At 44.5% G+C, this 14,622-nt stretch overlaps 1 protein-coding gene across 5 annotated transcripts in view; it reads right to left on the bottom strand.

Moving 5' to 3' along the window:
* Positions 1-14,622, bottom strand: part of ASMTL (acetylserotonin O-methyltransferase like) — an 816,255-nt gene that overhangs the window by 395,908 nt on the left and 405,725 nt on the right. For all 5 annotated transcript variants that reach the window (XM_069636974.1, XM_069636973.1, XM_069636975.1 and 2 more), the window contains one exon: positions 7,508-7,616. In XM_069636974.1, coding sequence (XP_069493075.1) covers positions 7,508-7,616 — 109 coding nt within the window. The remainder of the gene's footprint in view (positions 1-7,507; positions 7,617-14,622) is intronic.

Below are 14,622 nucleotides of genomic sequence, written 5' to 3'. Positions count from 1 at the left end.
GAGACTTCCGACAATGACACGGAGAGTCACCCCTCGAATCATCCGTCGAAAGCCCCGCAGACTTCGACTTCCGGGGCTTGGACACCCGACCTACCGACAACTTCTTCTTACGTTCGCGTAAGGCTTTGGACGTGAGCGACTGGCAGTCGATACAGTCATCCGTGTCGCGGGCCTCCCCGAGGCACCAGAGGCAGGCGTCGTGCGAGTCCGTCACCGACATCTTGGACCCACACTCCCCGCACTTCTTGAAACCCGGACGCGGGGTCGAAGACGAAGTAGAAGACATCTTCAGAAGGATTTACACAAACGAACAGGTTCGAAGAACCGAGAAGAACAGAACTCCAAAGAGTCGAGGCGTTCAAACCGAGAAACACGAAGCAACACGTTCGCGAAAAAACGGAACTGAGGCTATGGGCGTCGTGCGTCCTACTTATCACATCGGATGACGTCGGAGGAGGTCCTCGACGACGGCGCATCGACGTCATCGACGCAGACGCCGAAAAAGTTTCCGAAGCAGCACAGCTGTGGTGATTACATGTCATAGATATGGAATACGTCGGAGGACCCAATCCCCTCGAAACCCCTTTAGCGTTACAGAAATTTTTAGACAAATGCTATAATTTTACAAAGGCCAAATGTAAAGAGGCCAATTAAAAAAAAAAACGTAGGTGCTGCTCTTTCACAGGCGAAATGTGTCTAATAAGTCTCTTCGGTTTTATGTGGACTAGGTTGAACTATCTGGAGTATCCCATTTTGATTATTTGAGTGTATGATTTTAAGACACTAGTTCCTGGAAAGCTCAGCTTGAGTATGTTGCAGGAAGAACGAAACAGTGTAACATGGGCATTTAGCATTTTTTTACCTCGTTTGCAGATCAAGCAGTTACCCCGGCACTAAACGTCTATGAGACAGTCTATTGGAACTGTGTTAGAAGTGAGTGAACATAATGAAAGTTGTAGTGGGTCATTTCACATATGAAAATGTCATCACCCAGGTGACCCCACTTCTAATGTTATTTAATATAGTCATTGTGGTGTTCCTTAGAATCCAGCATAGGCAACCTAGAACTTCCAAGGGGTCTGTAGCTTGGCAGCGGTTCTGGGTTCCAAAGGTGTCAGTTGGCTGGATAGGTTGATGCTGGGAGGCTGCTGTCCAGAACACGGTTTCCTCTTGTATAAAGGTTTGGTTGCGTTCACCTTCAAATCCCTCACTGGTGATTGACCTTACCTTAACATTCTGGCGACAACCTGGTCAAAAAAGGGCAGCGGCCTCCAGCGACCTGTGTGCTTCCACCGAGCTGGATGCTGTGTCGTAGGTGCACCCTATCCGCCTGAGGGCATGTGAGCTGCTTCCGGGAGACGCGGCAATGAGTTGCAGTTCGCCGTGAGGAGGCCCAGGAGAGAGGAGCAGCATGCGCTAAAGTGGGGTAGGCAGAGCGCAGAGCTACGACATTGAAGATCCATGCGCGCGCCACATAGACTGCCATAGCTTCAAGGGAAACGGAACTGTTGTGCCCGGACGTTAAAGCACCCAAGAGCGTCCACCAGCGTGCTTCCATCTTGACTGTGCCGGCTTGAATGCTTAAGCGTTGCCATAGATAGCTACGGACAATTATGCGATTTCGCTATTGGGGAGAAACATTGTTGCTGCACCGCATGGGTGCTCTTGCTCACTCCGCAAGTGCAGCAAGGAAAATTAAAGACTACAAAGAAAAAGGGAATTATTACAAAAAAGTAATAACAGGACAGAAAAGTGGAAAGCATTTAAAGACAGAGGCTCCTTTGACAGTACTAACCACAGATTCCTCGGACAAGAATACAGGAGCTCACCAGCTGGAATAGAAATAAGAAATATGCACCAGTTGAAATTGCAATAGCCTCAGCCGGTGAGGCACACCTTCCCTCTCTGCAATCCAGGTGAGGGTGCTTGCTGAAGCAGCGAGGGAGGTGAACGTTAGTGCTTGGGTCTTCAGTCAAGGGCAATGGCCAATGTTCCTGGAACTGTGTTTTTCCTACCCTTTACTGGTGAACCAAAAGTACATTGGGCTGATTAGAGGGATGGGTTTACCAAATTTCTGTTGGCAGTGTTTGGTGCTACTTACTCCAATGATGGGAAAGAAGATTTACTATACTAATGCCTTGGGTCGGATGGTCAGGATATTTGCAAGACACTGCCAGAACCTGTTGGTCTTGGAAATGTGGAATTATATGAGCGAAGCATAGCAAAACCAGACAAGCATTACGAGGTACAAGAGAACATTATGCTTGCTCGTTACCATTTTGCCATCAGAGAACAGAAAGTGGGGGAATCCATCAAGGAATTCATTACTGTGTTTCGTGGTTTGGCAGTGAAGTGTCAATTCACACCTTGTCAGGAGGAGCACATCAGGGATCAACTGATAAAGTGCACCAATGACAAAATACGAAAGGAAATGTGGAAAGAATGTAATCCAACTTGACATGAGCCATCGAAATTGCAAAAAATATAGAGCATACGGAGCTCTGCATCAAGGCCCTTCACACTGAGAAGAATGGTAACACCCATAAACCAGTTGCCGACAAAGGCTCAGTGAACAGAACTGCCAAGACAGTTCAGAGGCAAGGAACTGTCGCAGGGAAGAGCAAAACAAGAAGGCCAAGGAGCTGCAAAGTGATGTGGTACCTCGGGATAATAAGAATCCAGGAAACCCATGGGGTGTCCCCAAGATAGAACCTAAGTCCTTGGAAAACTGGAGATGTTGCAGGTGTGGAAGTAGCACCCATCTGGCCAATGCCAATGAATGTGCGGCAATAGACACTCTGTCGAGATCTGCTGCAAAAACTTTGTTTTTTGGCCAAGCGCGGGAGGTTTATGAAGAGGATGATAGCAAAGATTGTGAATGCAGGGGTAAAGAAATAATCAACTCAGTGCAGGTTGTGTCTGCAAAAGTAAAAAGAAGCAAGCCCTATGCTTTGGTGTCCATAAATGGAATTCAGATATCCATGCTGATAGATTGCGGCGCAGACTATATGCTCACAAGTGTACAAGTGTGGAGGAGAGAATTTAAGGGTTGTACACTACAAGAACCGGAGATTAAGGCCAATGCCTACAGCGATATTCCCACTGACATTGTGGGACAGTTCAGTGCTGAGTTGATATTTAATGGGACGAGAGCTCAGAGCACACTGTGCCAAGGAAAGGAGAACTGTTGTACTGGGACAATCAGGCAGAATGATCGATCAGGCAGACTTATCTATCAGGTTGGGCCCACACCATCCAGAACAAGTCTTGTCCGTTCAAAAACATGAGGCCGGCCAGGACACTATGGAAATTGCAGAACGGTATCTTGAGGTATTTGAGAAAAGACTTGGTTGCCTCAAGGGTTTTGTATATCACATTAGAGTCAAACATGAAGCTGTTCCAATTTCTGCAAAATTATAGTTGGTACCTTTGGCCCTGCGCAAGGAAGTCGAAGGGGAGATTACTAGGATGGAAAAGAAAGGCATTGTGGAAATAATTGAAGCTTCTGAATGGGTTAGTCCAATAGTTGTGGTGAGAAAATCCAATGGGTCAGTGAGACTTAGGAATTTAAACAACAATGTGGTGGCGGAAAAATTCCCTTTACCTAGAATAGATGATCTTTTGGAAAGTGTTGCTGGTGGTCAAATATTTTCGATTTTGGAATGGAGAGCTGCATATCACCAGATTGAACTGCACGAGGAATCCATGGATGTGACAGCCTTTATAACTCTGATTGGTCTGTTCCGGTGCAGAAGAATGCTGTTTGGTCTGTTGTCGGCAGCAAGCGCCTTTCAGAATGTTATGCATACTTTGTTGGGAAATGAGAGAGGGTTGCCATTTTATCAGGATGATGTGCTGGTGTGTGGAGTGGGAGGAAGAGCATGATAAACGGTTGAGAAGTGTACTTGAAATTCTGAAAGAGGCAGGGTTGACAATTGCCAGAGAAAAATGTACTTTTAGGGCAAATAAAGTGACTTATTAGGGTCATGGAATTTCGGTGTCAGGCACAAACATGACAGTGGCGGTAATCAGAGGGATGTGTAGACAAGAGAATAAGAATGATGTAGCTTCGTTTTTGGGTCTGGAAGAGTTTTATAGCAAATTCATAGAACGATTGGCTGATAAAATGAAGACTCACAAAAAAAAGGGTCTGACATTCTGCTGGGACGATTAATGTACCACAGAGTTTGAGAAGATAAAGCAATGCATTGTTGATGCACAGGTTTTGTCTAGTTTTGTGGGGGAACTGAAAACTTGATTCATGCGGATGCGAGTGACACGGGCCTTGGAGCCATTTTGATACAAGAGAATGAAGGGGAGTTGACTATCGCATTTGCCTCTAGGACACTGAAGGAGGCAGAAAGAAGATAGACAGTGGTAGAGAGAGAAGCGTTGGCATGCATGTGGGCAGTAATTAAGTTTAAAATTCATGTAAGCGGTCGAGAATTTGTGTGAGGACATATCACAAATCACTTATTTTTAACAAAGGAGGATTGGAAGGCCTGCCAAGTAGAATCACAAAATGGGTCAACAGTTTGCAAGGTTTACAATTTCGATGGAGCATGTTCAAGGAAAGAATAATGTTGTTGCTGATGCGCTATCCAGGTCAGTAAGGTCTCATCAGTGGGCAGATGGATGTGAGGAGGAAGCAGCTGAAATGTTTCAGGTCAGGAGATCATCAGGCAAAAGGACTGGGATTTGGCATGTATCAATGATAATGTTTATCATGCAGCTTTGGATCTTGTACAGTCACACTTATATGGTGGTGATGAGCGGGTGAGAGAGTATAGGAAAGTAAAAATGAATTGTGTCCGAGGGGTTTCTATTTATGCAGAGGTCATAGATTAGTGGTCCCAGAGGACACAAGGAAGGCCATTATGGAGTTAGGTCACAGAGGTCATTTAGATTTAGCGAGGACCAAAGCTTTAATAAGAGCTGATGTTTGGTGGCCAGGAGTTGATAGGGAGTTGGAGAATATGGTGAAGGGATGTCCTAATTGTGTGGATGTGACAAAGGGCTCAGGGTGTAAGCCACCCATGAAGGTGAGAGAAAGTCCCAAAATTTGGTGGGATGAAATTGCCTTGGATTTTTTGGGTCTGTTTAATATTAGAGGATCCAAAGACACATTTACTGGTAGTGATGGATTTGTTATCGAAATGGCCAGAGGTTTGTGTACTGAAAGAGGATACTTTAAGCAGCATTATCAGGTTTCTTGAACCATTGTTCTGGCGAGAGAGTTTTCCTCAAAGATGCTCATCAGACAATGGTCCACGCCTAGTGATGAAGCAATTCAAGTCCTTTCTGGAGAGGTACGGTATAGAACAAGTGACGATGGCGCTATATCGTCCGCAGGGCAATGGATGTGTAGAAAGGTTACCCTGTACTTTTATGGGTGTCATCAGGATCGCGGTTGCCACTGGCGGGGATTGGATAAGAGCAGTTATGGAGTGAATGTTTCAATACAGGTTGGCCCCACATGCAGTGATTGGAGTGGTGCCTTTGAGTTGCTGCGTGGCAGGAAATGCAGCACTCGTGTGCCTGGGATGGATGATATGATATGGCATTTATAACGCGCCTATACACAAGTGTTTCAAGGCACGACGAGGCAAGGGAGGGGGAACAGAGGGAAGACAAAGACAACAATCTTACTAGACCAGATGACATTGAGATCGTGCGAGTGCAGGGGAGGATGAAAGGGAAAGTGCGGAGGGGGCAAGGTAGAGGAGCAGTGCAGTACATAGGATCATCAGTAAGAAATAAATAGAATAAATAAAACAATAGATGAAAGTGCGGTCAGCTTGTGGGAAGTGCAGGGGTAAGTGTAGGGGTAAGTGCAGACATCAAGTGTCAGGAACTGGTGGGGGCTGTAGGAAAACAGAAACAGCCCCCAAGTGCAGGGTTTGCCCGGGAGGCAGTGACAACATGCAGCTGGCAGGGGAAGGGACCTGGGCTCGAGGTCAGAGGGTAGCCATGTGACCAGTGCAGTTTCAGTCAGGAGTTCAGCAGCGGAGTGGAGGAGAGAAAGCAGAAGCAAAGAGGAAGGTCTTGAGGTGCTTCCGGAATCGGAGATGGTTCTCCTCAAGTTTCAGGGAGGCACGGAGGCTGTTCCAGAGGGAGGCCCCAGCCAAAGACAGATCTATCACCAACTCGTTGCTTGGAGAAGCGACTGACCCTGAGGGAGTTGGAGGCGGATGAGCGCAAACAGCTCGAGAGGGAAGATATTTAGGAAAAGAGAGTTGAAAGTCTTGTGGACAATGCAGAGGGTTTTGAACTTAATCCTTGCAGCCACAGGGAGCCAGTGCAGAGATTTTAATCCTGGAGAGATACAATCCCTGGGCTTGAGGCCAAGGACAAGTCTCACAGTCGTGTTCTGGATGAGTTGGAGAGGGCACAGAGTATAAGCAGGCAGATTCAGAAAGAGGCTGTTGAGGAGTGTGGAATAAAGAGAGAGTAGAGTGGCTATTTCCAATGTTATTGTATATAGTTATTGTGGTGTTCCTTGGAATCCAGCATAGGGAACCTAGAACCTGTGAGGGGTCTGAAGCTCGGCAAAGGTTCTGGGTTCCAAAGGTGTCAGTTGGCTGGATGGGTTGATGCTGGGAGACTGCTGTCCAGAACCCTGTTGCTTCTTGTATAAATAAAGGTTTGGTTGTGTTCACCTTCAAATTCATCACTGGCGATTGACCTTACCTTAACAAACTGCCTTACATGGGGCTGAGGAATGGGCCCCAAATCATCTGAGCTAGTTAGTGGTTGGTGAATTAATGTTCATCAATTCAATATGTCCCAGAGAAGTTATGGGTATCCGTTTGGGACAGTAAGGTGAAAAATGTGAATATGATTGTCCTCAAAGATGTTTTAAGCATGGACCAAGCATTGAACATACTATGGTTGAAGTTAGTAAAAAATACTCTTTCTGATATGAGCTATTTACCCACTCCGAGTTCATTAATAAGGAGTCTATTTTAATGTTAAAGAAGACTTTGCAATTCAAGCAGAATTGTATTGCTGATCTGTGTGATAATGGTACATCGTCAGTTAAAAATGCATTTATCACATCAATATAGTCCAGAATCTAATAGGGAGAGCTATTTATCCTAGGTATCGAACAGTCATGTCAGACACCTAATCACAAAGTTAAGATTCCAGCAATTGATCTGGCTCTTTATACTCAATAATATTTTAGCTTGATCCTCTGATAATTTATCGGCCGAGTCCAATATGCACATGTTGTTCTTTTGCCCCCCCTATTACATAACTCATTAATGTTTTATATTGCCTCTTAAGATTACTGAACTTGTGTTGAGTCGCTTATTTTGATCTTATGCAAGCAACCGACACCAGGGCTTGTGCAATGTTGGAACGTTTTCTGATACAGGTCATGCTAATTAGGAATTTGACTGCATAGAGTATGGATTGTAATTTTCTCTTTATTTGACATGTATGATTTTATTGTTATGTTTTATGAATTTTACATACAAAATAAACAGGATTGATTGATACTCACATGGGCTCTCCGCTGTGAACATATTCCCATAGAAGATCTTCTGACAAGTCAGCAAATTTGACTTTAGTCTCCTCGTAAAAATCAAGGACCTCAGTTTCTAGTGGACTATCTGAAAAATAATCCTGAATTAGACTATGTAAAAAAACATTTTAAAAAAAGAACAGCATTTCACAGTCAGTGAGTCTGATAGAAGGAACTTCATCACTTACTGTTCAAATCAGTCAACGGCTACATATTTGGAAGCAAAAGTGAAATACAGTTTTACTGTTTGCTTCATACCATCGATTATCAAACAAAAGACACTGTTCAACATAAGGTGGATTTACTAAATAAAAATATTCCATTTCCACTAGCCTTGCTGTAAAAGTGTATTAAGGTAGACATTCATATAATTCTAAGGTTTTTGATTTACACAGTACTGACAAAGGGCAAGTCGAAGAAATTCATGGGCTGCAAAAAGACAAGTCCATTAAGACCAAAACAGAATGTCAAGTCTTTCTTCCATATCTTTGGAAATGTGAGATGGCTTGCAGCCCTATGGGATAGAAGCCAGTAACGTAACAAAGAGAAATGCATTGATGGGGGAGGACAAAGAAACCCCAGAAAGCAGTATAAAGGACAGTGCAGAGGAAGGCCAAGAGTGGGAAGCGTAGCACCACAATACCAAATGTTGCACTCCTGTGTAGCCACCAGAAATTTTCCTGAGGGGAAGGTTAGCTCTAGTAAGTGAACCAGGAAATGGCAAGACAGATATAAGCAGAACCCAGGTTGGAGAGAGAATCATCGTCCCAAACACTGGAGAGGAGGAGAACCCAAGGGGGACGGGGATGGCATGAATACGCTTTGGACAGCTGTCATTTAGTCATGGGTAAAACAGATTATGAGAAGAGAGACTTCTAGTTGGAACCAGGAGAACAAGTTCATTGAGAAACACTCAAGTCCCTAGAGACAGCAAGAAAATGAAGGTACTGGGTCAAAGTAACTTCACACAGAAGATTCTGCATTGTATTGTCAGTTTTCATTCTCCTATTAGCAGATTAGCAAGCATGAGAATAGCCAGGAAAAGAGAGATCCAGCTAAAGAGTAAGGGAGATGATGACAAGCAGTGCCTGGGGGAAGGCAAGAGAATCCTACCAAATTGACAAACTTTATATGCTTTACTGAAAGGGGAACATGCCAGAGTGAAAGAGGGATGCAGGGTATAGAATGCTTACTGTGAATCAGAGGAAGGTTTGGAAATATGAGCAGTGGGAGGTATCAGCATGACAGGCTTCTGGAAAGCTCCAAAGGAACCTACACCTGTATGGCTGACACTGGAACCATAAGCAAAGATAGCTAGAAAGAAAATGTGACATAGCAGACTGGAGGCAAGCAGGGGAAGTCTTTGGGGAGGGAGGGCTGCTGTGTTTTACCAGCAGCCCTCCGCTGGTGAGTAACAACGCAGAAGCGGAGTGGTATGGAAGACACTCCGTCAGCAAAGTGGGAAGAGCTCTTGCAAGCAGGAAGAAGATGGCAAGAGCTGACTGAGGGAAACATTGGAGGGCCCAGATGCTGAGATGCATCTAAGAGTTGTGAGAGCAAGAAAGCCACTATACTGCGCCTCTGGTAGCTTGAGTAAAAGCTCCCAAATGCTTATCCACTAGTGAACATTGAGAGATCAACCACACATCATGCTACAGCCCGGAGTGAAGGTTATCAAACATCTGACAACCACCATGAAGAAGGGAAACCAGCACTGCATTTTAGAACCTGGAATGAGGTTTGTAACCATGCAACACATGCAGCTCAACATTATGTAAATGAAAATAGCCATAACTACATTCTGCAACACAGAGTGAAGGTTCTTCAGTGTGCAACGGGGGTAAGTGGACATTGTGAGAAAGAGAAACCTTCACTACATTCTGGAACCTGTGGTGAAAGTACAGATCTGCACAACAGTAGTAACTTAACATTTTGCCAGAGAGAAACCCAAAAAACATTCTGGAGTGAAGGTTAAAGATCGAGAGAGATAAAAGAATGGGTGAAAACAACCCTTCTCCTGGCACATACGATGAAGATTCTGACCAAATAAAGCAGTACAATAATTAAAGTAAACATGTACTTAATTGAATTCATAAAGTCTAAAACCCTCATTGTGCATAACTATGACACACATGGCCTTAAAAGTAGGACCCCTGTGACTCCAAAACAACATCTGACCTATCCGCTGTAAAACAAATACCCATGAGCAAGACCATTTTTTGCACATTTTATTTCATCAACTCATGCAGAAAAAGGAGCAAGGAAGAAAACGGAATATGAACTTTGTGAAATTAACTCCAAGAGTCTACATGCCACAGCAAATATGCAAGAATGGTGCATGCTTGTAGTCACATAGAGCGCCTATAATTATTGCATGCCACCCGAGGATCAAATGCCAGTACAAACAGATTTTCACATCTCTAAACCTGGGAGAATTGCAGGGCAGTCTGGCTTGTGAGATGAATCCTAAGGATCACTCACCAAATCCCTGCCTAAAGTCTCCTCCCAGGTTGCCAGGGAAAGGCAGATGCTTCCTGATCCTGACCTTGGGGGTGGTGCTCTGCAGGAGGGTCACTTGGGAGGAGAAAAGGCTCATGGAAGTGAGAGAAATCAGTGGGGTGAGACACAGGATTTACCCTACTCTAAGGAAGAAATATTACAACTGCCAGAGTACATAATAGCTTGTTGCCACAATAATCTAACTGTTTCACCTGTTGACCAACTAAATGTCGGTGAAATCAGCCAAAAAGCCTATATCTAAGTGAATAAAACCCCTTCATATGCCCATAGAGCTACATGCGTCCCTAACTTCAAAGGGAGTAATGGAAAGACATCTGTGAATAATAATCGTCAAAAGCTTAGAAACCCTTACTCCTCTTTTCAAACAAGAATGTTAAATGATTTGTAAGATATTCCTTGAATTAATGTTATAGCAAATATAAGGCAAATCAGTAAAACAAAGAGTTCGAAAAACTAACTTTGACAGGGACTTCCATAATTCTCTCACTAGTGGAACGAGGAAGAGAGATGTAGAGGAACACCACTGCGGGAGTCGTCAAACAATTAGTAAAGATGACATAAACCTGAAGAGGATTGAGAGGCTTAAAAAAAACTCCGGTGCAGGCAGGAGAGCAGCGGAAGAGGAAGAAGGAGCGCAGGACGTGGTTGCAGCTGAGAGTGAAGCTGGAGGCGGGAGAAGATGCCGAAACCCCTGTGACGCCTGAAGCAGTGGCGTATCCTGAGTGAGTCTTTGCCTCAGACTCGCTCTATTGCACAGCTGCAAGCGTAAAGAAGAGACACTTGCCTGAAGACGATCCGTTGTGCAGAGTTTGCACAGCAGAAAGCAGCAATAATGAGGGAAGTGTGCCCTCTGTAGAGGATCCAAGTGACTGTGTTGCATCTGACCTCTCAGGAACAGAAGATGCTCCATTACCCATTGGCATGAGTGGAGGATGACCACAGGAGGCTGTACGCCTGACTGCGAGAAGCCAACAGCACACGGAGCGTAATCAAGTGACTTACCCAGTGAGTTCACAGCTTGCAAGTGACTCCGGAGAGCTCCAATGCTGTCTGATTATTCACGGCAGGTAGTTTCACTTATGTATGAGCAAATCCAACAGTTAAAATAATTTTGACTACCAAACTATACAAAAGCAACAGAAGTTATACCTGTTGAAGCAAAGTGACTCTGTAAATAAGCATATGAGATTGTGGAAAGCCCAAAAACCCTGTGGGGGAGTTTTACATCTGAAAAGCTTACAAGCAATACCCAAGCCAAGAGTGTCTTAACAGCCAGCAATACCAATATAACAAACAGTGCCGAAGGCAAAAGGGGAATAATGTGAGGCTTAATAGTTGTAAGACTTGCTGCTTATGTGCTATGAAACACAGACCATCCGGTGACAGAATCCTACATTACCAAAGCCAAGATAGAAGACAAGTGAGACCATCTTTTGATAAATATTTGGTTGTTGGTGAAGATGGGAAAGAAAGGTGGCAAACAGGATGCCCTTCTGGAGAAGGTTATCCAGAGGGAGAGGGGGATAGCTGCCATGGAGTCTTAAAGAGCACTAATGTGGTTCTTTGTGGCACAGAAACTTGTTTAAAGTTTGATGCCAAAGAAGTCTTGTGAAGTTGTTGTTATCCTTATTTGGAAGTTACCACTGAAGCACTCTGTTATGTTTGGTGAAGAAGTAGATGGGCAGGCGAGTATACCTGTATGGCAAGAAGTTGTTGCCTAAAAAGTCTCGGCAAAGAAATAACCCAGGTAGTAGGTGATACAAGTGCTGAAATGTGGTTCTAACAGAGACAAAAGTTAAATTGTGACATTTGAGGAAGAATTGTGAAAACTTGTTGAGATACAGATACAACTCTTTTGAAACCAAAGTTGTGGCAAATCATCCTGACGAATGCAGTTGTTGTTAACTTGGAGGAGACGCACGTGAGACAGCTCATAATCCAGAAGGAGTTAGAACCTGCTATTACTTTTGATACCTTACTGAAGCAATGGGACGTTATGTGATCAAGTACACATCTTTAAGAACTGTATTGGAACTTTGTGTCATACCGGATTGTCCTGTTTCTTTTGAACAGTGGAGAACTTGCTCAGATCTGGGGAAGGGGCATTCATCTGATGTATGGGAAGAGACATTGATTATGTTGTGAATTCAATGCTATGTTAGATATCCTTGTTGATCTGAACTGCCATATATTTCCTTATTGCTTAATTGAATGTTTAAGTGGGAGGGACAGATATCCTTTTGTTAGAGTGTTTATTTTGAGTAGGGAAATCCTCGTCAAGGTTGAGATAGGGAGACGTTTAAGCGACCTTTTTATTTAATAAAATGGCTAATGTTGAAAACTCTTTACAAAGTTGTACACCTCGCATTTCTAACCCCTCACATTGTATCTATGTAGGGAGGGATGTTATGTAGAAAGACTATTGGGGGAATGGAGGCATTATGCTCTTTAGTTTGGGACAAGCAACATTTGAAATACAGAAGAGTGATTTGATAGCTCAACTCATAAGAACACATTTAATAACCACAGTTGGCGATAGTAGAAATTTGAGAATCCACTGAGCAAAAAACAAGAGGATCTGGATCCAGTGCTAGACACCCATAGTCCACCCAATACCAGGCTCTATCCCCTTGCTGTGGGTTTTCTACATTTATCTTGCCCCTCTTGCCCACTTGATCTCTACACTCACTCCTCATTTTCAGTGTTATGCTGACGATACACAGCAGCTCTCCTTTAAGCTACCGTCTCCTTCCTCCTCTCCTCCCTCTCTCATTCCAGACTGTCTCACTGCTATTCAGGCATGGTGTGCTGCCAACCATCTCTGCCTTAACACCAGTAAGACTGAGATCCTTCTCATTGGGACTCCTACCCCCTCCTTCCCTCCTACAGTCTGGCCACCCTCCTTTGGCCCCCTCCCCTCACCCTCATGTGAGGCAAAAAACTTGGGTGTCATCTTCGACTCCTCTCACTCCTTCTCACCTCATATCGCCGATCTTGCCAAGAAGGGTAACTTTCAGCTTCACCTCCTCAGAGGCATTCTCCCTTTCCTCACCTTCCCCCAGAAACTCAATGTCTCCAGAGCTCTGGTTCTCTCCAGGCTAGACTACAGCAACAGCCTGTTCCTTAATCCGACTCTTTCCTCCCTCTACTCACTTCAACTAATCCAGAATATGACTCAAGACTTATCCTTGGCCTCAAGCACAGGAACTGCATCTTTCCAGCCCTGAAACCTCTCCACTGGCTCCCAGTGGTTGCAAGGATCAATTTCAAGACCCTCTGCATCAGCTACAAGGCTTTCTGGGACCAGGTACCTCGCTACCACCAACTCTCTCTCCCTAAAGATCTCCCTGCTAGAGTCTTGGTCCTCTAGCTCCAACTCTCTGCAGTCAGACGTTTCTGCAAGCAGAGAGTGGGAGTAGATCTCTTTCTTCGGCAGGAGCCACCCTCTGGAACGGGCTCCCTGCTCCTCTCCGAATTGAGCCGGATCTCCTTAAGTTCCAGAAGCTTCTCAAGACCTTCCGTTTCTCCTCCTCCTTCCCTCTTCCTCATCCCCTGCTATTCTCCTGCTGCCGCTGCAAATGGTTGCCTGTTCCATTATGAGTCTTATTGGGTTCATGTTCTCCTTTGACCAGTCTTGCCCTCAGACACCCTTCCCTAACTAGCCTAATGAGGTTGGTCCCCAACCCTTTCTCACACTAGCTGACCCATAGTTTTGTTTCCCCTTGCACTTGCCCTCCCGGTATCCCCTCAGGACTTGCGCAGCCCCCGGGCCCCCCTCCCTCTTACACTTCTTCCTTCTCCTCACCCTTCCCTATCCCATCCCTTTATCCAGTTCTACTCCCTTACCCTGCACTTCTTGATACTGCACTTTCACAATCCGAATGCCGCAAGGCCTAGTAGGAACGTTATTGTTGATTTCTTTATGCTGTATAGGGGCCATACAAATGTTCAATAAATAAAATAATTAAATACCAGCTGAACCCTCCGAAGCAGTTATGGCTAAACTCATTCACTTAATTCCACAAAGGATCTAATGTTACTATACTTTGCAGACGAAGAAACTATCCCATGCCAAAACATGTAATTGCATAGTGCACCTCTTATGAAGGACGTAAGAGGAACTGATCTTTCTTATATTGAGTGGAACCAAATCTGAAAGGCCATGGACAACAACGACAGCAGTTTGTTCGAAGACAATTTCAAGTAGCCATAATAGATCTGGCTCATCCACACCTCACTGCTGTAAATTTAGGAATGGCTAATTGGCGAAATCCTGCACAGAGCCACTTTTACTGGCCCGACATATGTAGCGACATTATAAGCTACTACCACAACTATGGGGTAAGGCAAAAGAAAAGACATTCATAAGGCCCTACTCCTGCCGTTTCATTTGATATGTATCCACTTATTCAAAAGTAGTCTACTTCAGTCAAAATGTGGTTTCCATTACATACTTATGTTATATAAACATTCTTTTTTTACAGCACCACATTACGACTTTAGTAGTTCGAGCACGTAGGTGTTAGGAAACTTAGCCGAAATGGATCCGTTACAGGATCTCCCTGTGGAAGCTA

The sequence above is a fragment of the Ambystoma mexicanum genome, chromosome 7p (assembly GCF_040938575.1).
Source record: "Ambystoma mexicanum isolate Mex_15411 chromosome 7p, UKY_AmexF1_1, whole genome shotgun sequence".
NCBI classification, from domain to species: Eukaryota; Metazoa; Chordata; class Amphibia; order Caudata; family Ambystomatidae; genus Ambystoma; species Ambystoma mexicanum.
The sequence above is the reverse complement of the archived record's forward strand: the minus strand, read 5'-3'. Positions and strand labels throughout refer to the sequence as shown.